General features: G+C 36.4%; 1 protein-coding gene across 3 annotated transcripts in view; it reads right to left on the reverse strand.

The window, feature by feature from the left end:
• Positions 1 to 22,755, reverse strand: part of LOC145283588 (uncharacterized) — a 148,934-nt gene extending 126,179 nt beyond the window's left edge. The window contains exons 1-2 of one of the 3 annotated variants that reach the window (XM_080132512.1): positions 22,198 to 22,755; positions 4,518 to 5,377 (exon numbers count right to left, since the gene is read on the reverse strand). In XM_080132512.1, the coding sequence (XP_079988638.1) occupies positions 4,518 to 4,701 (184 nt within the window). In that variant the 5' untranslated portion in view covers positions 4,702 to 5,377; positions 22,198 to 22,755. Of the gene's footprint in view, positions 1 to 2,546; positions 2,994 to 4,517; positions 5,378 to 22,197 lie in introns of those variants that run through there. The other 2 variants (XM_080132514.1, XM_080132515.1) reach the window with 2 other exon arrangements.
• Between the last annotated feature and the right edge of the window lie 1,642 nt (positions 22,756 to 24,397).

The raw sequence follows: 24,397 nt of genomic DNA on the forward strand, positions 1-24,397 counted from the left end.
ACAAAGACCTCTGATACATCTGGGAACTGACAACTCAGGTGATTAACCTTAATTATTATTATTATTATTTTCAATACATTCAAACACGGGGAACGTAAGGATTAGTAAGAAGAGAAGGAAGTGGGAAGGAAGAGGGGGAAAACCATGGAGTACAGGGAAAGATGGAGAGGAATAAGTAAAGGTATAGATTAAATTTTTATAAAAATATGTTATACAATCTTTGATTTTGTTTGTTAAGGCCCCGGGCAACGCATGTTAGTCTTGCTAAACAATTGCACAAAGGAACTTTGCATGTCTATGCGTCTATGTGGTTGTGGGTATGTGTCAAGATATCATAAGGTACACAAGAAACAACGATCAAAAATGAAAATAGCAAAATCCCCGGATATTTAACGTTTCTTAAGGTTCGCTTTAGATTATTATCATTGTTAACATCATTCACTTCGAATTAGTGTAAAATAGGAGACAAGAAACTCTGAAAAAGTGTGTTTTAGTAGCCATTTTAGGTCTACCTTAGTTATTATGATTTGTTACTTACATGTTATTTGAGAAAATTCTAGTCTTCTTAGTACTTTAAAATTGAATAGTTCAATTTTACTGGTTGCAAGTAATAATTAATGGAAGTAACTTAAATATTTTTAATGAATAAATAATTAATGAATTAGTTTGCCAACCGGACTTTGAAGAGAAGAGAAAGGACAATGAAGCGGCAAAACAAATATGATAAAAATAGTGGCGTGAACAACCTTCTTCTTCTTCCTCTACCTTTCCTTGTGAACACTGTCTACGGCTCTGCCACCACAGATTAAGCCTTCAATATATTATAGACATCGATAAAGAGTACAGTATGACACTGCGTGGCTTCACCAACAAGTAGCCGACCTCAACGTTGTGTGCCATGGATTTTTTGTTCATCTTCTTATCTTCTTATTCCGTGTCTTCCTTTTTAACATATTGGCGACAAGATGAACACACAGGCTTACAAGTGTAAAAATAAAATAAACACAGACCCAGATGCTTTACATATATATCGGTTGGACTATGGGTGTGTGTGTTCGCATCAACCCTTTACACGCTAAGGTTTACACCTACGTCCTGTTGAGGCTTTCAGTTCATCTCGATCTCACAAAGCTTTCCCGACCTGACCCAAGCTATGATTCATCTTTAACTTGTAGAAGATTAGGATATAAAAACCCTAATTCGTCACAAGAAAAAATAATGAAATGAATTGAATGAAGGAAACAAAAAACTCCAATGCTGGAATAAAATAAACATGTCATTTATTTTCTGTTGAGAAATGAAAGTCTTGGGTGTACACATATTCATTCAGCCGTTGACGACTACGCGCGTGGAAGGAAAGGAGAATGCGATAGAGAAACGCGAAGTGGCAAGCCGGCCTGTAGAAAGAGAGGGTTAAGCTCAGTAGAGAGCTGTCTGTGTTGATGGACCAAAACGAAGGGGAGATAGAGTGAGAAAGAGTGAGAATGTCAATCCAGGTTATGGAGATAGAAAGTGTATAAAGTGTATGTACTGTTTGTTAGCTTTTTGTCCCACATAGTAGCAAGTGGTGTGAGGTACGCGTGTGCGCGCACATGCCAAAAAGGCACGCTGTCGGTCTAGTCCATAGACCGTACAGCTCGAAAGCTGGTCCTAAAAAGGGCGAAGCTGCTTATTGCTCTTGCTTTTATAGGTGTTTCCGCTGGTCTTTTGCGCATGTGTGGATTTCCTTTGAAAGGGGAAGTGACGTTGTCCATGCGTGCTTACGTGTGCGCATGTGTGAGTACATGTGTGTACGTTAGCGTGTGTGTATATACACGTATATGTGAGTGTATGTACGCGAACGTGAATATATGTACGTGTGTGGACGTGTGCGCGTATGTATATGACAAGTAATATAGCTTGAAATGTGAATGCGTGTTTTTGTGTGAGACTAGAAAAGGCTCACGCAAACTGCATCCATTTCGCAATTAAACTCCTCGGAATCTAAACTCCTACTGAACTTTCGTCAAGTGTATTGTTGTAAAGTGCCCAACTCATTGCTATCATACCTATTTTTTCCTTTTCTTTCATACTTCCTAGCACTGCAGCACAATGAACAAATAACAGAATTTAATACTCAGACACGCGTGACGGATGGGGGGGGGGCGCCAATGATGTCGACGTTTAAACACCGTCTTTCTAGGAAGAACAAACTTCAGTGTCTCTTGTTATATTTGTATATACAAAAAAAGGTAATCAGCATTGACCGGGAATCAAATAATGGAGCTGAAATATTTTATATTGAATGAATAATTCTGAATGTTTTGTCAGTAGTATTATATTATGAGTATTCAGTTATAATTGAAAATGTGCACCACTATTGCAAAATTGCGAATTAAATAATAATTTCTGGCTGGAATTAACGTTGTCATGTTTTATTATTAAATAAAAAATAATGCAAGATCAAATTTTGACTGCGCCACTATTATAAAATTGAGAAAGAATAAAAAATAATGCTAAATACTATAAAATTGAAGGATAATTATTAAGAAAGGTCTTGTACTTACTTTGAAATCTGTGCATTTTGATTGAATTGGTTGAACTGATGGGAATCTTTGACTTGTGTCTGTGCAATTCGACGCGTTTTTAGGATTGAAAATACATTTTTATACTATTCATTGGGAAGGAGACAGATGTCGGTTTCAAGAAAAAGAAAAAAGAAAGCAAGTATTTCTTGCTTTCTTTAGCACCACCCACTTTTATTACGCCAACCAATCAAAATGGCTGCCTTCTCTTTCTTCTTCTGCTCTTCACACATTTGAATGTTTTGCTTTGACAGATTTTCTTTCTTTTTGAATTCCTTTTTTATAACAGCTTTTAAAAACGGACAAAATCAATCACACTTGGAACAAAACAACAATAAAAAAAATAGTAAGAATTCTCACTATTGATTGATACGACATTCCTGTCGTTACAGAATTGAATCAGTGTGATGTGGTGTGATGCAATCTTTGGATGAAGTAAAGAATAGATACCCTGTAGCAGACGACGCCGCCTGGCGGTGCCAGGCGCACAATTCAACTAACACCGGTGATTCGACCTTGACATTGGCACAAGCACATGGCGTCAGTTGTTTTTAAACACGTCAAATAGCAAACCTGCTCGAATATTCACCAGCATTTTTTTAAAAATATATTTACAAAACCTTTGAAGATTTAAAAGAAAAAGTATATATTTACAAAACATTTTTTTAAAATAAGTAACAAAACGAACGTATTTAAATAAAAGATATTTAAATAAACGGGTGTCTCTTTCTGTTTTGGATTTTTGCGACCAAGATTGATTTTTATGTGCCGTGTTTTGGGGGGTTCTGTGTGCGTTTTTAAGACAATTCAGTATTTATTCTTTAAAACATTAACTTCAGCGACAATTAATATATTTTCAAAATAATATTTTTAAATATTACATTTTTACGAATATTCGCAAGCAAGATTAAAAAAAAAAGTTCAAATAAAGACTGTTTGAATAAAACTTATAAAAAAAGGTTCATTCTATACGGTTGTGGCCATTTCTTTTTTGTGCGTTTTTGATACAATTCAATATTTATTTACAGTGCGATGTATGTCGGTGGTCAGTGAAGGAGAAATCCTTTTAGGCCGAGGCAATTTTTTATGCATAATAAAATCACAAGTATAAACAATCGAGATAAAAAAATATATTATTTTATTCATATCTTTTTTTATAAGTTTTATTCAAACAGTCTTTATTTGAACTTAATGGACTTTTTTTTTTATTAACTGTTTTATTCTTTTTATCAAACAAAAATAGAACTTTTATAATGAAATATATATTATGGACTGTTTTTCAAACATCGAAATTTTAAAATTAAAGTTTTATTTAAAACAAAAAAAAAAGACGAGGTGTTTTTTCTTTTCGAGATAAAACACGGCACATAAAAATCAATCTTGGTCGCAAAAATCCGAAACAGAAAGAGACACCCGTTTATTTAAATATCTTTTATTTAAATACGTTCGTTTTGTTACTTATTTTTAAAAAATGTTTTGTAAATATATACTTTTTCTGGTATTATTATACAAACACCGTGACAGCGTTAGGGTTAGGGTTAGGATTAGGGTTAGGGTTAGGGTTTAGGGTTAGGTTTAGGGTTAGGTTTAGGGTTAGGGTTAGGTTTAGGGTTAGGGTTAGGGGTTAGGGTTAGGTTTAGGGTTAGGGTTAATTCGCTGTCACGGTGTTTGTATAGTTTTACCCTTTTTCTTTTAAATCTTCAAAGGTTTTGTAAATATATTTTTAAAAAAATGCTGGTGAATATTCGAGCAGGTTTGCTATTTGACGTGTTTAAAAACAACTGACGCCATGTGCTTGTGCCAATGTCAAGGTCGAATCACCGGTGTTAGTTGAATTGTGCGCCTGGCACCGCCAGGCGGCGTCGTCTGCTACGGGGTATCTACTTCATCCCAAACGAACATTTCAACTAAGACGAGAAAATCAACATACAAATAAAACAATTCATAACTTACGCTTTTGTTTTTCGTTTCTGAATTTTTTAGATGAGGATTGATTATTTATATTATTTGGATTCTTCGGGCTAATGTTCTCATCTTGTGTTATTTTCAAAACGTTTCGGTCCATGTAACCTCCGTCCTTCTCCAAGTGTATTTTGTTGAACCCATGGTATATTGGATAAAGTGTTAAATGAGACATGTTAAATGTATGTGGTGGTCGATATCAGTAAAAGAAGGAAGGTTCACATGCAGAGATAGGTTATCAACGTCTTCATCTTAAAAAGGTTAACATCGGAAAGAAGGAAACATGACTCCTTAAGAGGAGAGTTCTTAAACCAACGGCGCATAACTCAGGATGCTATGGTTTACTCTCTTAACACTCCAGATTAAACCTTACATCCTGATAATTTTAATTTTACACAGTCTATGCGGGTCCTCGCCAGGGATTTTGTGAAGCAGTCTGCTGTATTTTTGTCGGTAGGCACATAGTTCAGTTCGATTGTACCATTTTTTATTTTGTCCCGTATGTAGTGATATTTTATGTCTGTGTTTTACCCGCTAATTTGTGATAGAGTTTTTTGCAATGCAGATTGCGCTCTGGTTGTCAGAATATATTGTTGCTTCCATTCTTTTGTATTGTTCATATCGTTTATTAATTGCAGTAGATATTGTGCCTCCTGTATGGATGGTGTCATTGCCGTATATTCAGCCTCACATGTAGATAGAGCTACATTAGACTGCTTTTTACTTTTCCAGGCAATAACAGGTTCTTCTTCATTTAGGGAAAACAATATCCCAACGTACTTTTTCTGTCTTCAGAGATTCTCCAATCTGCATCGGTAAATCCTGTTAACTTCAGTCCGCCTTCACATTTTCTGAAAGATAAACAAAAGTTTAACGTCCTTTTCAGATACCTGAACACATGCTTCACTGCATTCCAGTGTTCAATTGTGGGGGCCTGGTTGTATTGTGATAATTTATTTACAACCTATGAAATATCGGGTCTGATACAAATAGATAAGTAAACCAGGCTTCCTATAGCCTCTCTGTACCTTTTGGAATCAAAGGACTTTGCTTCCTTAGAGAAAGTTTATTTTTGTTCACAGTCTGGGTTTGCAGTCTAGCATATTAAAATTTTCTAATACTTTCTCAGTATATGTTCGTTGATTCATTTCTATTTCATTTGGTTTGACTATGAAGTCCACACCAAGAAATCTTGAGATTTGACCTAAATCTTTCATGTCAAACTTTTGTTCGAGTAGGGTCTTGACTTTCGTTACTGTGTCTAAGTTATTTGCGACAATCAAGATATCATCAACCTATACGAGAATAATAATTCTTTTATTTTTATCAACTTTTTCAAACATGCATGGCTCGATAGTGATTTTATTAAATTTTTCTTGTAGAAGTTCTTTACTCAGTAGATCGTTCCAATTTTTACCGATCTGTTTTAGGCCATAGAGTGATTTATTTAATTTCCAAATAAGCCCATCATTTCCTGGAGTAATGTATCCTTCGGGTTGTTGGGTGAAAATATCACAGTCTATTTCGGCGTTTAGGTATGCTGATTTGACATCCATCTGGTGAATTATCAAATCATACTGCACAGCAAATTGCATTAGAATTCGGATGGTGGTCATTTTTGTGGTGGGTGCATATGTAGGTGTGTCAGAAATTTCGTGAAAATAGTGAATAATTCCACCCCATCTTTCCAAGCTAATAACTCCTCGAAACATGCAATTCAAGCCCTAATTTTTTTTCAATTAAAGGAGCAAGGACCACGGTTTCATTAAAAAACAAACAAAAAAACAAAAAACAAAAAAAACAACGTGTTTTTTTTTGTTTAAAAAGGTTTTAAACTTCGGACTTTACAGGTAAATTTCTAAAAAACAGTTCTTTTTTTGTTTTAAATTTGAATATATTATTTATTGACCTTTTCTCTTCAATTTGTGATATATAAGACTTTGGTACATAAATTAATTATTTACTTTTCAATAGACATTTCAAAATGGGAGGCGTGAATTATTCGACCCCCTGTCTTTCCAAGCTTATAACTCCTCGAAAAATGTAGTTCAAGCCCTAATTTCAAGGTTCCATTAAAAAAAAAAAGAAAAAACAAATGACGTGGTTTAAAAAGAAGGTTTTAAACTTCAAACTTTACAGGTAAAATTCTAAAAAAAACACTACGTTTTTTTTTTGTTTTAAATTTGAATATATTATTTATTGACCTTTTCTCTTCAATTTGTGAGTAACTTAATTATTTACTTTTCGGTGAGTAAATTAATTACTTACTTTTTAATAGACACTTGAAAATGGGGGGGTCGTGAATAAAAAAAACGTCTGTCTAAAATATTATATTCAGTTTATTGGAAAGAACATAAAATTTCACATTGACCCTGAAAATATCGTAAAAATAGAATCAATAGAAAAATTTTGATAGATTTTTAAAGTTTAAAAATTGAAAAATATTGAGTTCGGAAAATTCATTACTGTTTTAAAAAAAAATATTTCTATTACTTTTAAAACAACTTTAATAGTTTATTTTGGAAGTATAATCCATAAAGAAAATAAATAACCCACTTTTAACAGAGAACTTACGAGTTTTTTATATTTTATTCGCAGTTTCGTGTTAGGGGTGCCAAAAATTCCTACAAAAATTCTGATACACCTAGTGCATATGTTTAATCGAAGTCTATGTCTTTTATCTGACTGTACCCCTTGGCAACATATCTAGCTTTGTATTCCTCATTATTTTTGTCATCTTTTTCATATTATACACCAATTTTCTCCCAACTAAATTTTTGTTTTCGGGGAGGGTTGTCAGAGTGAAGGTATTGTTTTCCTTTAAGGAATTCATCTCCTTCTCTATTCAATTGGTCAGCCTCCGGTGAATTTATGGCTTCATGATATGATCCAGAGATAGTTTTATTTTCACAAGAATTTATACATTCTTCATCTTCATCACTTAGGTTATTGCAAGTGATGTAATCTTTTAAATAAGTGGGTGGTTTTCTCTGTCTCAGTGGGTACCTTGGATTTCTGTTTTCAGAACTGTCATTTGTTCTGTTACTTGTCTGTTCGCTAGCTTAGCTGTCGCTATTATCTATATTTCCTATATCTCCCTCATAAAGATCAGGTAGAAGTTCGTTTGTTCTATTCTCATCGACTATGTGTTCACTGAAATGGTTAGGATTTATTGATGGAATTAAAGTTGGATTAATATATCTATTTTGGTTTGTAATATCCTGAGTGGTCTCCCTTGCATCGTTAAATTCATTTGTAAAAGTCACTAACCGTATTTCTTTTTTTTTTTTTTTTTTTTTTTTTACAGATTTTTCTTTATTGAAATATACAAAATAGGCTGGACTGTACTTGTCGTATCCCACAAAAATCCCTTTTTCTGACCGAGGATCTAATTTTTTTTTGTACATAGGCGTAACGTGTTGTACCAAAAATGTTCATATTTTTAACATTTGGTTTTCTTCCATTTAGTGTCTCATACAGTGTCAGTTTTATTCGGTGATTATAGCACCTATTTCACACAGAAAAGCATATGGTCACAACTCGTGAGTTACATGAGACTTTATTAGCATGCATCTCGACATTTCAAATAACGTTCCCCACCCTCATTCTGCGGTTCCATTTTGGTGTGGCGAGTAGGAGGCTGTTTTGTGTCGAATTTTATGTTGAACAAGAAGTAATTTGAATTCTCTTGATGTGAATTCAGAACCGTTATCACTTCTTAATCTCTTAACCCTTCCATAAGGAGCACTATCGACCAAGAATTGTTTTGTAGCGTCGACTGTGTTGCTTTTGTTCTTGGGGAAATATGTCATTACATAGCCTAAATAGTCGTCAGTAAATGTTATGGCATACTTGTATCCATCCATACTAACAGATTCTATTTTCCCAGCCAAGTCACAATGCACAAGTTCACATGGAAACCTGACCCTTTTGTCTGGTTTTCTTGATTGCAAATTTTGCATTTTTCCAAGAGTATAAGTTTCACACGGTGGTATGGTATTGTCTTTTTCAATAATATTCGGCATTTTCAAAATATCGGAAATATTGCAATTGACGAAAATTTTGTGCCACGTGTTCAAGTCGCACCTCGTGTTATTAATACTATTTGTTATGCATTCATTTAAATAATAAAGTTTCCCCTTTTCTTTATTTTAAATTTAAAGCTGTCTTTGATGGTTAGCATAGTTTAGGGCTTAGATGCTTTTAGGATACAACCTAAGAAAATAAATAATTCCATACAAGCTTCTGAAATGACGAACACAACAACTTCATAAAAGGTAACACAGAAAAGGTTTATTAAGGAGAATGTGATATGTTCCTGGTCAAAAGCTGGACTCCTGCTACCTGGTGCTATCGCAGTAGTTATTCCCAGTGGAATCGTCGATACCAGTAGAAATTACACCGAGGTGGAGAGAGCGAAGAAAAGGTGTCCATTCCGTTTGGTGTCTCTCTCCGTAAGGACGAGTTCTTATTCCTCAAACCGGATGCTGGCCGAATTCCTTAGAGGATAGGAAGGATCAATGCGCCGTACCCCTGATTGGTCAGTACGTGGCCAAATAGCACCGGGAGAAGTATTGATTCGTTAAAAGAAAAAAGTTCCATTTGTTTCTGCTACATAACCCCCTGCTTAGGCTGAAAGCCGACAGAGAAAAAGGTAGCATAACAAATGGCGAAAAATAAAAATGTCATTTTATTGTATTTATTTTTACGAGAAAGAAAAAAAAATGTTCTTACTTTTGTGTGAAAAGTTGCGGAATATTTGCAACTTTTTTTTTTTTTTTTTGAAAGAAGGGAAAACAAGGAAAAAATATTTTCTTAATAGAAATACAAAGTTTTACACAGTCTCTTCAGCCAATGTACCTATCAACCACTACGTGTAATGGTGACATGATTGTCTTCATTTGGAGCATTTACTTCAGGTGTATGCGTATTTTGATGCTGTGTGAAAGTAGGAGGAATGTGTGGCTCGTGTGTTTTTGTGTCAAGAAAGGCTTTTTTTACTCTATCAATAAAGACAGTTTCTCTTTTATCACTGACATCTAAAGTAAAAAGTTTATCGGTACATGAAAGCATACGATAGGAGACAGTATAAAGTGAAGTTAGGGGGGCTTTCACGGCGTCCTTTCTAAGAAAAACATGTCCAAGACAACATGTCCTTTGGGACCGAAGATCTAATGGTCTGTTCCTTAGTGTGCATCGGTGGGAGTTTACTAAAATAAGCTTGCAGTCTGTTGACATACAGAGCTGAATCGTTTGTTGTTAAATCTATCGGGCTCAGCATTTGGCCTAGCAACGATAGCGGTACTCCATATACAAGTTCGGCTGAAGAGTATCCCAGGTCCTCTTTGATAGCAGCACGACAGCCAAGAAGGACGACCGGTACATATTCGCTCCATCGCTGTTGGTCAGGGTAAGCACGTAATGCTGCTTTCAATTGCCGATGGAAGCATTCAATCATCCCGTTAGAAGCAGGGTGATAGCTTGTAGTGCAAATACGTTGGATCCCTAAAATCCTGGAGAGTTCCTGGAAGAGGTGGGATTCAAACTGTACGCCACAATCAGTGGTGATGGTGGTCGGAATTCTGTAACGCGATATCCAGTCTGATATAAAGGCTCGCGCTACGGACTCAGCCGAAATGTGTGAGGGGAATGGCTTCAGGCTACCGTGTGAAATGGTCTATACAGGTCAGGAGATAAGTAAATCCCTGACTGACCAGCCAAGGTCCAACCAGGTCAATGTGCACATGGCTAAAACGAGCGTCTGGGGTGGTGAATGTTCCAAGGGGTGCATGGATATGCTTGTGCACCTTTGACTTTTGGCAGGATACACAGGAACGTGTCCACGCAGTGATATCACGCCTCATATTTGGTCAGAAAAATCTAGCTATAATCAGCTTCACTGTGGCTTTGCATTCAGAGTGTGCCAGATTGTGTAGGGTGTCAAAAACAACTCTACGATAAGTCATTGGAACGAATGGTCGAGGTGAATCCGTTGAAGTGTCACAAATGATCTGCGTGTCCGAGGTAGGCACAGGCAGATAAGCGAATTTCCAAGTTGCAAATTCAGGTGACGACAGATCCAACGTGTCCAGACTTGGCTGGTCTAAGGCCATCTGCTGTAAGTCGATATCCGCTGATGAGGACAGAGAATTAATGGGAAGGTGGGACAAAGCGTCTGCCGCAGCATTCTGTTCACCTGAGATATGTCGGATATCGCTGGTTAATTGTGGAACAAAATCCAAATGGCGCATTTTGCAGGGAGAATATTTGTCCGGCTTAGAATGCGGTGCATATGTAAGTGGACGGTGATTAGTGTAGATCACAAATTGACGGCCCTCAAGTGAATGTTGGAAATGTTTCACTGCGGGGTACATTGCCAGGAGTTCACGGCCAAATGTGCTGTAACGTTGTACTGCCGGTTTCAGCTGTCTTGAAAAGTATGCAGGAGGTTGTAACTGTTGTTGGTGCTGCTGTTGCAACACTGCACCTACAGCTGTACCTGATGCGTCAACGACCAGAGAAAACTGGGCATCGGGTACAGGATGTGCAAGTAGGGATGTTGTCGCCAGTTTTGTTTTCACTTCATTAAAAGCTTTAAGCTGGATCTCATTAAGTGAGATTTGCTCATTTTCCTTCTTCCTTTTGCATAACAGGTCGGAAAGAAAATCAAGATAATACCAATAATAGTAGGAGCACTAGGAACAATTCCGAAAAACTTTGAAAAAAGAATGGGAGAAATTGGAATCAGAGGAATGGCTGGAAAGATACAACGAATAACAATAATGAAAATAGCCGAAATATTAAGGAAACCCCTTGAATGCGGAGACTAATACACATGAGCCATATGCTATCTCCTCCCTCATTCTCTCTCACTTCCCCATAACCCTCCCCCCCCCCAAAGAAGAGCGATGCCAAATAGTCGAGAAGGGTCGAAGAGGATGGAAAGATCAAGAAGAGAGCACTAGCCAGACCTCTGCTGGACAAATACAAAGAGAACTGGGAACTTTGGGAGGCTTTAGAGACCAATAGCCGCTGCCAGCGAAAAATCAATGGTAAGCGGCTGTTGCGATAATGCAAATTTATTTGCAAATTTTATCGAAAGAGGTGGAGAGTACTGGAAATCTGAGGAGACTTGCTGTCACTCAGCTTCCAGGAAACGCCACAAGTTGATTTCAAGGAGCGATCTTTAATGACCTGTGTGAAAGCTCCTTGTGAACCAATAATAATAATAATAATAATAATAATAATAATAATGAATAAATTTGGTTCCAAATATTATCCCTTACGTCATAGTAGTGTTGTATCTTGTTTGGGGTGCAAAAAAAGAAAGCGATTTGAAAATGTTATCGAAAGAGGTGGCAAGTACTGGAAATCAGGGGAGACTTGTTGTCACTCAAATTCCAGGGAACAACATCGGTTGTTCTCGAAGAGAAATCTTTGGTGATGTCCTGTGTGAAAACTCCTAGTTAGTAATAGTAATTACATTTTGTGTGCATCTTATGGGAGAGGTGTTCAATCCACTATATAGAAGAGATGCTTCTACACGCTGAATGAAATAAATCCATTGAGTTTTGTATACTGTGTTATACAAAAAATATCTTCTGAATTGTCCAGAATCCAAAATAATAATAAAACACTATTACATTTGGTAAGTGGTATAAATTAATTTAACATACCCAATATCTTAGATGAAGCAGTTTACTTTCTAAACGCCGTGTAACCTGTGGCCAATAACTGCAACATATTAAAATGTTTTTTAGATTGTTGCATACAAGCAGTCTGATTGAATTCAAAGTATCCAATGTCCTCCATAGAGTGCTTCATAGAGTAGGCATTTTTAAACGTTGTATTGCCCTCGAGTTATAATTCTTGTGTCTAGTTTTGGTGTTGTGTGACAGACACGAAAATCAATTTGCCAAAGAAAAATAAAAGTTTAAACATAAAATTTGGTTTAGTTTGAAACTACTTATTATTATTTGGTATATAAGAAAAAGTAGTTAGCCTTGTCTAGGATCTATAATTGTATTATCTGATTGCATTTGGGAAGTAGGCGTGTCTATACATTGCATGACTCAGGAGAATAGAATGAATGTGTTTTGTTATAGGGTTGTATAACAGAAAAAGATAATATCTGTTGCGCAAAATCAATAAATCAATATATAGGGAAATGTGTGCCTTACCTAACTAGCACATGTGCATAATTCAATGGGTCGGTCGTGGAACTCTAATCGATGCAAATCGCTCTCCCAACAGCACGTTTCTGCCCTCTTCTTTTCCAATCGACCACACCTGGCCTCTCGCCACCAATGTTGCACCGTACAATCTGAACGTCAGTAATACAAAATTTTTTTCAAGAGAAGACATTCACAATTCTTTTCTCTCTGCTCCCCCCCAGGGAATTTTTCCCAGCTTTTATATCCTCCTATCAAGAAAAAAAAGGAAGAGACAGGGAAAAAAAGATAGCTTCTCCCATCATGCCCTGCCTTTCCAAAATGCTATTCATGTATATAAATGAGCTAGTCATCCTTTCCTTCTTCTTTCCCAAAGAGCGATGCATATACGCCCGGTACGGTTTTTTCTTTTTTTTTTCCTAACCATATACCCCACAGGAACGAAATGAATGAAGAAGAAAGAAACAAAAATGGCTGCCTTATCTCTTTATATGCCTGCAATGTTACCACCTGATATGCAGATGAGATGCTCCTGGTTGGAGATAAAAGAGGGTTGATTTTTCAGAGAGCATGTTCATTTTGAAGTTGGATTTTGAAGAAGTAAGTTCGATCAGCAGACGTGCTTTTGCAGTTGAGAGAAAGTGCGTTACGTATACAGAAGTTTGGAAGTTAGAAGTTTGGACAACAGTATCAAACTTAACAAAAAAATTGGTGATATGAAGGGCAGATGAAATAACACGTGGATTATTTAATTATACAATAATACAAGATAACACGTGATAATCGTCTAGGCTAGATCTAATAATTCTTAATATCCTAGATGAAGCACAAGTATGCCCTTATAAATTAGAAAAGATAGAGGTAGAGAAATAAAAAATTTAATCTTCTATATAAATAAAATGAACTCATTTTTTCCCGTCTGATTTTGACCTTAATAGGATTAAAAATCAAGATATTTCATGCAAATATAATATGCACAAACGGCAGAACAATATCTGAGGTGTGTTATAGGCTTATTATTTCTCAAATTCCTCGATAATCTTAGATTTCTATACTTTTTCTGCTGAGAAGTCACGGCCAAAATCGGTTAAGATCAATGGAAGTGGTAAAATATTTTCTCTCTAATAAATTCCTCCTCCCCCTGCCACCACTTAACACCGTTTGGGGATCGTTAACAAGGAACAGTTGAGAAGAGAACACCGGTTTGGCTTCGTAGTTCTTTCATGTGAAGTTATTTAAAATCACTAAACTAAGCTGCAGTGCTCTGTGGCGTAGTGGTTAGCGTGCTGGACAATTCACATTATATTTTCACGTTCGCGCCGACCTACCGTAGTCGTTTTTTTTTTTTTTTTTTTTCCCAAACAACTGGAATGGACTTTTTTTGGTGGCCGAACTGTTAACATTGCAGATGTTTTTTTTTTTGTTTTTTTTCACACTTTATGTTCCTACTTTTACTCATGACTCCGGGTTTGATCCTTCCTACTTACCTACCATAACATTTTTTAAAACTCCCCCCCCCCGTCCCTGAAACAAACACTCGGGCAACGCCGGGTACCCCCGCTAGTAGAAAAATATGACACACATTTTTTACGTCTTCGATTTTGTTTTTATGGTCCCGAGCAATGACGGTCAACCCAGCTTGTTAATCATGAAGGTTAAGTAGATATTTACGTGCTGCACACCTCAGTAAGATGTGACACAAGGTTGGAAAGTGGGAATGTCCAGGCAGCGCCCCTAAAGGAGGGGTACGCTAGTCTAGGAAAACTTGCTTGGACATCCCCCAGTAGAGGCACCTCAGGCAACAAGCGATAAGCTTGCTCCACCCAAAAGTCAGGTGGCAAAATCTGGGAAAGTGAACCTCCTAGGTAATACCTTGGTGGCGTACCTCAGTCCGACAGCTACTGGGCCAGTTTCTGGCCTTGCACCTCTCGGGCTGATTGTCAAGAACAGATTCGTGACTGGTACTTTCTCCCCAGCCTCCAAGAACTGAAGCAGCAAAAATGATCATCCTCCAACATTAAGAAATAATCGGAGGGTTAAATATAATCTGTGACATCTGGATAATTTCTTGCAATATATATTCATTCACATTATGATTGATTGAAAAATGGTATTAATTATTCATGTTACAGGAGACATTTCATTATGAAAGTGCAGTTAAACAGCAAAACAAAATAAAATAAATACGATAAGCAAAAGTTCAACTAGAATTCGTCACTGTCAACTTTCTCTCTCAACTTCCAGCACGTGTGCTTCCCACTGTCTCCTCCAACAGGCATTTTATTAGAAAACTAGCCCTATTCCATTTGCATACGTGTGCAGTGGAAGATGAGATCTCATGAGATTCCACGAGACTACACCTTATAAATCCACTGCTGCCATCTTTAATTTCTCTCTATCTCAGATCCCATCAAAAGGTAATTGTATAACCGCACAATACACACACACACGGGCGCTTTCTTCTTTGATTATTACATTCAACTCTACAGAAAGAACGACAGATGGCCATGGTAAAGTCAATACAATAGCGGACTGGCGTGCCTGTTTCGAATCCTGTTGATTGTGTATGCTATCGTTTTAAATTACCCTTATCCCCCTGCTCCTTTGGCTTTATCCCTTCCAAGGACCCCTAGCGGTAATAAAATAACATAGGTTATCCCCCTTTACCTGAGGAAGCCCTTCTGTCATTACAACACTACAAAAATCACAGCAAGTGTATTCGTTGTTAGTTAATAAAATCTATATCAACGATTTACCAGTTTCTTCTCCCTTCTCAGATATTATTTTCAGCTCATGGCAATTTTATTAATTAACAATACAAAAAAAAAAAAATGGACAGAATACTGCGCCCTGAAAGAGTCGATGTTGAACCTATAGCATTAAACTCGGAGAAATTATACACGCACTGGAAACTGACTTTCAAAAGCTACTTAACGATTATCTACAACGGCGAAATTGAAAACAACCGACAGAACTTCTACGAGATAATGAGTGATAACACGGACTACAATAGTGCGGTAGAGGCCTTCAACTCTGCTTATATTAAACCAGAAACGTGTACAATAGACACCAACTACTGACAAACAAACAGTAACCGGCTTCAACTATTGATGTGTTCATGTAACAGTTGAAAGTATTTGTACACTTGTACAATTCCCAAGCTGTAACAGCCAAAGAAGACAAAAAGCAGTACATTCGAGAAGCTTTTATCAGTGACATCTATTCCTCAATTCGACAACACTTTTTTTTTACACAGTGATCACCACTTATCAAGGCCCGGAAGCCACTCAGGGATAAGGGTTATTGCAAGTACATTACGTTAGTGTGGAGATTTGATGAAGTGTTTACTTAAGGGGGCGGTTCATTAGGAATTTGTTAACGTTGGACTTGAAGACATCCAAGTTGTAGTCCGGTGGGAAGCAGGCAGACGGAACAGAGTTCCACGGGTGTGCAGTTCTAAGAAAGAAGCTTTATTCATGGAATCCGCGTTTTGATATAGAGTGGGGGAAATTTTTCACAGTGGATTCAGCTAGACGGGTGTTTTTCGTGAAAGATTGGTGATGGAGGACCAGAGATTGGAGTTCAGACGAGCACCTGCCATGGAAATAACGATAAAACAAGGATAGGCTCGCAACGTCTCTTCTGTGGGAGAGAGGTTGCAGGGTAGAGAAAAGGGCATCCCCCACTAAGCCACGAAGTCTATTTTGTACTCTGTCAAGGCAGGATAGGCTGTTTTAGCAGCTCCTGCCCAGATATGGCAACAGTATTCCATCCTTGGACGTACTTGGCTTTTCTATAGATAGAGAATTGCATCAGTAGTGAGATATCTTGTGAAGCAGTAGAAGGATCCCACCATCTTTCCAGCGACCTTGGCAACAGACTTGATGTACGTGTTCCATTTCAGATCAGGAGTAAAGGTCAAACCCAGAAGCTTGTCAAAACACGGGGACTCACCCAGACGAGAGCCATCCATCACAATTGATGCCAGATGGGGATCAGAGCGTTGATGATGTAAGGATAGGAGTTTGGTTTTGGATGCATTAAAGATAATCAACCACATCTTCCCCCACTGAACCATGCGCCCGAGATCAGAGGAGAGAGAATCAGAGAACTTTGTCATTTACAGCCTTTGATGTGTTGCCGTAGATGGTCGTGTCATCAGCATAGATGTCAACGAATGATTTAAGTATGTGTTTAGGGAGGTCAATGATGTAGATCAGGAAGAGCTCGAAAAACCCTTCCTAGCACTACAAGAAACCTATGCAATGGCTAGATCACTGGAACAAGCAGGCAAACATTGGAAGAGCTACGAAAACAACCACAACATAGCCACTGTTGTAATTCCTTTGAAAGTCGCCCACTTAGCTTCTATAAAGGAGAATGCCCAACCTAAAAGAGTTTGCTTTTTCTGTGGGAACTCGTGGCCTCTGCGACTGCTATGTCTGGCGCATAATGCATAGTGTAGAAAATGTAAAAAACGGACATTGGGCTAAATCTTCCTCTTCTACTGCTGCTGTATTATACGACCCGAACTAGTCTTGCCTTACTAGGGACAGAAGCAAAAGACATTATGTTCACTAAATGTAAAATAAATGGACATATTGTGAATGCAATGGTAGATTTTGGTAGCGTGAACATGGTGGTGGCACATCGGTAGGAATGCTGATCGAGTGCTGATATGACTTGGCGGCGATCTAAGTTGGTCCGGCTGGGTCAGGGGCGATGATAGCAGGAATGTAGCTTTGCGTATGGTGATCCTTGATAGCTGGTGTTGCTAGCGAGAGGTTGATGAGCAGTGATAATCTGGAGGCGACCGAAGAAAGGTATTCTTTAGGGCTTGTATTAGAATCACGGGTGAGTTGGCGGTGGCGGAGCTGGCTGTGCATAGTAGCAAGGGGTAAGTTGCTACTGGTTGCTGAACGGAGCAAAGTTCACAGCTCAGCTCACATGGGCCTATCTGCTTGTTTGTCGAGAAGGCTGACGCTTTTATAGTCACGATGTGGACGTAGGTGAAGGCAATGAGAGTTTTGATCACTGGCTTGAGTTTTGCTTTTTAATTGTGTTTGTTTTTTGTGCTTTAATGCGTTGTAGGGAATCGTGTGTTTGGTATATGTATGCATGTGTTATATCGACTTAAAGCTAAGAATGTTGTGAATGTAATCTAGTCAGTGTTGTATCGTTGCAGTGTTTTGTGAAATAGATATTCGTGTTTATATGCTGCAGGAGTTGCGTTTACTGCAATGTTTGTGTTTTGTATTTTGGTTTTTCTTTTGATGTGCGGCCTTCTCTGGCTGTTTTCTTTGTTGAAGAGATGTGCGAGCTATTCTATTGATGTGTGTATATGAAAAAATGGGCTTTAAAGTTGTTGTGTGTATTTAGTGAGTCCATTTGCATTGTATCGACGAACGGCTTTGTCTTAGCATCGCCATTATTGTTGCTGTCGCTGTCCCTGCTGGTTTCTGGTTTATTCATGTAAATATAGAGGGATATGCGATATAACACCTTTATCAATGGAAGGAATTCTACTTCCCTGACTGAGAACCAAAACGACTAAGTGCAGCATCAGAACAGATACTACACTTCATTTCTAGCCAGATGTAAATACCTGATTCTATTAAGAACTGGATAATCTAATACCAATAACAGAATCTTAACTTTAGATATATTGCACTTCACAATTCGCTTGGCGTTTGCAATAACTATTAACAAGGCTATATTACTTTATCAAACTTTTATTGATTTCTTTATACTTTTTCTTAGAAAAATAGAATAAAATTTTTTTTTATATAAATGTTCGTTTGTATTATGAAAATATATTTTTGAAAAATTAAGACTTTAACAAACATAATACGTGTGAACTTCATGTAAAATATTGCCAAATTAATTTCTTTAACTAGTTTCTCGCATTACTCGGAATCTGCCTTACAATTGCTCCACGAGCCTTCCACAACATTGGTGTGTACAGTTTTTATTTTCTTTCATGTCAATTAAATATTGCAAAGATTTTAGATAAACTGTAACGTTTTTAAATGTGACCTTGTTCTCACATTCGTCATTAAAATTTATTTTTTATCATTATGGTGACTTTAATGTTTATACACTTAGTTGCTCTTAACTGTTCATGTGTAAGGTTCAAGCTAAAAAAAAAGGTGCTTGTTAAAATAGAGTGTGAGAAATTCTGCAGAAATAAGCAAGCCTTTTATTGGACGGTTTCTCCACCCATGGATTTGTTTTAGCCAATCAGATTGCATGTTATAACTGGCTGCCGAGAATGTTCTTTGGCGCCAAATTTCCTTTTCAGATCAGATTCCAGGAAGACGTCAAGTTGGACACATGTGGATTTCTGACTCGAATCCTAAAAGACATAGGGCGGAACAGACTGGATTCTCACTCGAATTGAGGCATCAAAATTACTTGTTGCTTCGAGACGTTTTAAATGCCCAAATGTGGAGCGGAACTTTATTATTTCAATTACCAATGCCCTTAAGTAGGGTGAATTTTTATTTGCACTTGATTAAAGGCCAGTAACTGTTCCTTAACCTTTGCATTGGAATTCAAAAATTTAGATCCCTTGGAATTATATCCCTTGGAATTATATACTTGGGGAGTTTCCATGCAGAACCTCCCAAACATTTAATTAACCGGAGATTATCTATCCGTGGAATAAGGTCCAGGCCAATTATGCTGTGAATAGCAGACCCATTCAATTCAGAGTATCCAGGACAAAGATGAAAACCCTGTTTAGTCAATTTTGACGTGATCTCATCAAATTTGTCCACCTGAAATTTTAACTTCAAATCATCTGCAAACAAGGCAGAAAAAGGAAAAGAAGGCTGATGTCCCAATTTAAGAGACACTTCCAGCTCCCTAAGTTTTAAAGAATTAGTTCCCATAAGAGTAACAGGCATTTCACCACCCCTGGTTTTAATTTATTCCCGAGACTTATACGGTTTAGTATTACATCAGATAAGAAGGATTTCTAGCCAGCCGTATCCAAAAGACAGTGAAAATAAAACTGGGTGCTCTTTCGCCTTCATTGATATTTTGAGTACAGGAAATATACATCTTTCCTGTCTCGATAATGATGTACGTCCCACAAAGGATTTGGGACTTTTGGGGCACATAATAGAAAAATGGTTCTTAAAACCACAAACAGCACAAGAATAAGGAAAACCTTTTATCCCCTTGCAAAGAGTCTCAGAGTGCTCACCGAGGCACCTGATACATAATTTGAGTTCTTTGGCTCTTATAATTTTTGAGTCAAAGTCTCGATATTTGGAACAAATTTTACTCGGGTGATCAGTAACCCTACATAATTTACAAAATTTATTAATCTTATTAACGAGAGATTTAGAGTTATTATTACTCTTTTTTGAATAAATCTGTTTAGGTTCGGAACTCTTTGCCATATTGGATTTTGAATCCGAAGAAGCCAACATTTTGATGGGCTATTTTCCCGCCTTGGCACAACTAATGGTGATGCCATCAATATATCCAAAATGTCGAAAGTGTACGACATGATGGAAGAAAGAGAGGGGAAACGTTTGTTAGATTTGTTCATTAGCTGTCTACGCAGGCTGTTTGGAAATTTAGCGAACAGAATATTTGCTACCATAATTCCAAATGTAGAATTATCTGAAAAAAAAAAATCGGTACTAAAAGACTTGTCCATCTCAGTCAGTTTAAGCTTAATGCGCTCGAGAAAAATCTTAAGATCTCTAATCCATAAAAATTCCTCTGGTCGAAGAATAATATCCTCCAAAATTTGATTAATGATTAAAGACAGATTTAAAAATCTCCCCTTCAAACAAGCCAAGGCCTTTCTCGTCAATTTAGACTTTAATAATAGTAATTTATCCGCGTCATCTAAATTAGAAGTACAAAATTCTAATTTCCTAACGAAATTACGAAATTCAAATTTATTTGAAGTCAGGTCCCCACTGAATAGAGGACATTCTAACTCCATTTTCATGGGAACAATAGCCTTTGACCTACTCTGGTCAGATTCGAAACAGGCCAAAATTTCCCTAACTTTCGCCATAAATTCAACCGAATCCCGACAAATATAAAATCTATCCTCAACTGAGGATTTTAAAATTAATTGGTCGAATAAATCGTCCAGTGCGGACATCCATTTGTGAATATCCATAGAAAAATTCTTTTTAATTTCCTCATCTAACCTTTCATCCATCCAAACTAGGGTTGTTATGCGAAATTTCTTTGTTTCTATTCGAGAAAGCAAATTTGAATGAGACATGATGTTTAATAAGTCAACCAACAAAAAATCAAAATGGCCGTTCCCACGTGAAATAATAAAAAAGGTGCAAACTACAAATTACTATTTTCAAACAACGTAAAACTATAGTCACCTGAAAACCCAAAACCGATTAATAAAATCTAATTAAAGCAACGATATAAATTTAATGGTGCAAGGGAGGTAACCGTGAGAACCTTTCGCTAAGGCAAAAATAATTTCGACCGCGTGGTGGACTAAATTTGTATAAAAAACAAATTCTCCAAGATAATATTTAAGCAACAGACAAACTTGAAATCACAACAAATAAAAATATATATTTTTTAACAATGAATATCAAAATATCTTCACAAGGAATTAGAATAATGAAGGAAGAAAAAAGATGTTTTTTTTTTTCAAGTTACGATTTAAGAATGACTTTTTTTTTGTTAGTTACAATTTAAATAGTTGGACAATAGTTATTTATTCATTTAATAAAAGGATATGGTCTTTGTTAACCATTGCAATTTTATAAGATGGATAGTGTTTTTTTTTTTACAATTTACAATTTCACGAACGCTCCAATATAAAAAAAAAACAGCTTGACAAAAGAAACGTTGACATTTACTGCAAGTTAATGATATAAGAATTTAAACTACAATTACAAACCAACGTGACTCTTGCAAGTAAAAAAATAAAAAAAAAAATGAAGAGGGGAGGGGAGCTACCTTTTACAAAAAAAAAAAAACAAAAAAAAAACGATGTGAGATTTCTCTCACAAGGTTTTTGTCCTTGGCAGAATGGGGGAAAAAAACAAACAGAAATTACAACAGCGAGCCTGTCCTTGTTTTATCGTTATTTCCATGGCAGATGCTCGTCTGAACTCCAATCTCTGGTCCCCCATCGCCAATCTTTCACGAAAAACACCCGTCTAGCTGAATCCACTGTGAAAAATTTCCCCCACTCTATATCTGTGCCTAAATCAAAACGCAGATTCCATGAACAAAGCTTCTTTCTTAGAACTGCACGCCTGTGGAACTCTGTTCCGTCTGCCTGCTTCCCTCCGGACTATAACTTGGTTGTCTTCAAGTCCAATGTTAACAAATTCCTAATGAACCGCCCCCTTAAGTAAACATTTCAGCAAATCTCCTCACTAACGTAATGTACTTGCAATAACCCTTATCCCTGAGTGGCTTCCGGGCCTTGATAAGTGGTGATCACTGTGTAAAAAAAAAAAAAAAAAAAAAAAAAAAAACAACAAGCTCACCTTGAAACTTCAATATAAAGTTTATTAAAGTAAAAAGGTCCATGTTTGCAAAATATGCGTCATCTTCAGCTATCTGCCATTATTGGGCTGGTAACATTCCCGATGGGAATAATATTTCGTCTTCGATAAAGGCTGGCTAGGATTCCCACTGACGAAGTAGTGCGCAGGTTGGATTTGTAGTGTTGACCTCCGAGTCAGGCTGGTAGCGGAGCAATGAGAAAGCTGTCCAATTGCAGACAATGGCGGGTCAAACAGTAGACCCTAAATTTTGTCTTGACAGACATTAAATTGAAGCACAAACGTGCAAATAAAAATTCACCCTAATTAAGGGCCATGGTAATTACAATAATAAAGCTCCGCTCCACATTTGGGTATTTAAAACGTCTCGAAGCAACAAGTAATTTCGATGCCTCGATTCGAGTGAGAATCCAGTCTGTTCCGCCCTATGTCTTTTAGGATTCGAGTCAGAAATTCACGTGTCCAACTAGATGTCTTCCTGGAATCTGATCTAAAAAGGAATTTGGCACCAAAGAACATTCTCGGCAGCCAGTTATAACATGTAATCTGATTGGTTAAAATAAATCCGTGGGCGGAGAAACCGTCCAATAAAAAGCTTGCTTATTTTTGCAGAATTTCTCACAAGAGTTGACAGATCAATTTTTTAAATATGTGGTTTTAAGAAAAAATAACAGTACTTACTTTATCATGATGTCGAAAATAGTAATATATCCGAAAATTACGAAAATTCATCGAATAGAAAATTAAGTCATTTCCGGAAAATGAGGGGGAGGTGTATTTTTCCTAAATGTGAAAACCTTGAAGATTGCGAATACAAAGGTGATACTTATCCTCCTTTCCGTCACTGTAATAGCATATGTTTTGTTTTAACTGATAGCGATAAAAAATAAATAAAACACAATAGCAGTTGTTTTGTTCTACTCTATAAATTTTCGCACTTTTTGGATATATTACTGTTTTATACATGGCCATTAACTAAGTACGGTTGTTTTAGCTTACATCCCATATTTAAAAATCGATCTATCGAATTTAATTTAAAAAGCACCCCCCCCCAAAAAAAATCAACCGGATAAATCTGTAAATAATATTCTTTACCTTTTTCCTCTCACATTATTTCGTTTTGTCCAAAACAATTTAAGTGTCTCTGCTGTTTATTATTTGCTGTTGTTGTTTTCTTTTGTAATTCTGGCCTTTTGATATTCTCCTTTTCACTACACCGATCGAATAAATACATATTTCATTAATTCGTAGTAATCTTCCATTATTTTAAACTTAAACATGGTCAAATATGCTTTAAACTTGATACAAAAACCTTTCCTAATGAACGGACTTTTTCACACAAGGAACGAAGCAAGATTTACACCGTTTCACAATTACTTTGCATTATTCAAGTTTTTTCGTTAAAGAATTTCACGTCGCATTTTAAATCTTTTAATTTGGATACTTTTCAATATTCATATATTTTATTTTTTTTAATGAATTGGACACAAAAAACAGAAGAATCACCCCCTCTACAAAATATCAACAAAACGAATAAATTTCCAGTTAAAAAAGAAAAAGAAATCATCCGTTTTTTTGTTGTTTTTTTTTTTTTGCTGTTTAACTTCCTGCAATGAAAGGTAAGACGTGTTTCCACTTTGTCATTTTAATAACATTTTAAATAATTTTGAACATTTAATTATTTTTTTTAATCGGTTTTAGTTAAGCGTCGCAAGTGTTTGTTTACTAAGCCATTCGGCGGAAGTGACGTAAGAAAAATTTTTAGGTATAAATAACCAAAACTGTACATAATGTATCTTTTTTTTTTTTTAATGCAAATATAAAAATAGAAGTTTTATTCAAACAGTCTTTTATTTGAACTTTTATAACAAAATTATAGGCGCGGCTAAAAATTTAAAAAAAATGGAAGAAAAAGTTTTTTTTTGTTTTTTTAACGAATGAAGATTTATTAAAATTTATTATTCTTGAGCAACTTTCTTTTTCCAGAAAGATAAAAGCCTGAATTTTATCCTATTAAAAGCAGAATAATATAACACTTTTTCTACTGTACAAACTTGGGAGTATGCACAAAATTCCAAACAGAACCATTTATTGAATTGATAGGGATAGCATCATGTCTCCATTAGCTATGTCAAGAATAGTTCATTGCCTATAACACCGACAAAAGCAATATGTAGTAACA

The sequence above is a fragment of the Euprymna scolopes genome, chromosome 8 (genome assembly GCF_053919585.1).
Source record: "Euprymna scolopes isolate OS-2025 chromosome 8, ASM5391958v1, whole genome shotgun sequence".
Classification (NCBI taxonomy): domain Eukaryota; kingdom Metazoa; phylum Mollusca; class Cephalopoda; order Sepiida; family Sepiolidae; genus Euprymna; species Euprymna scolopes.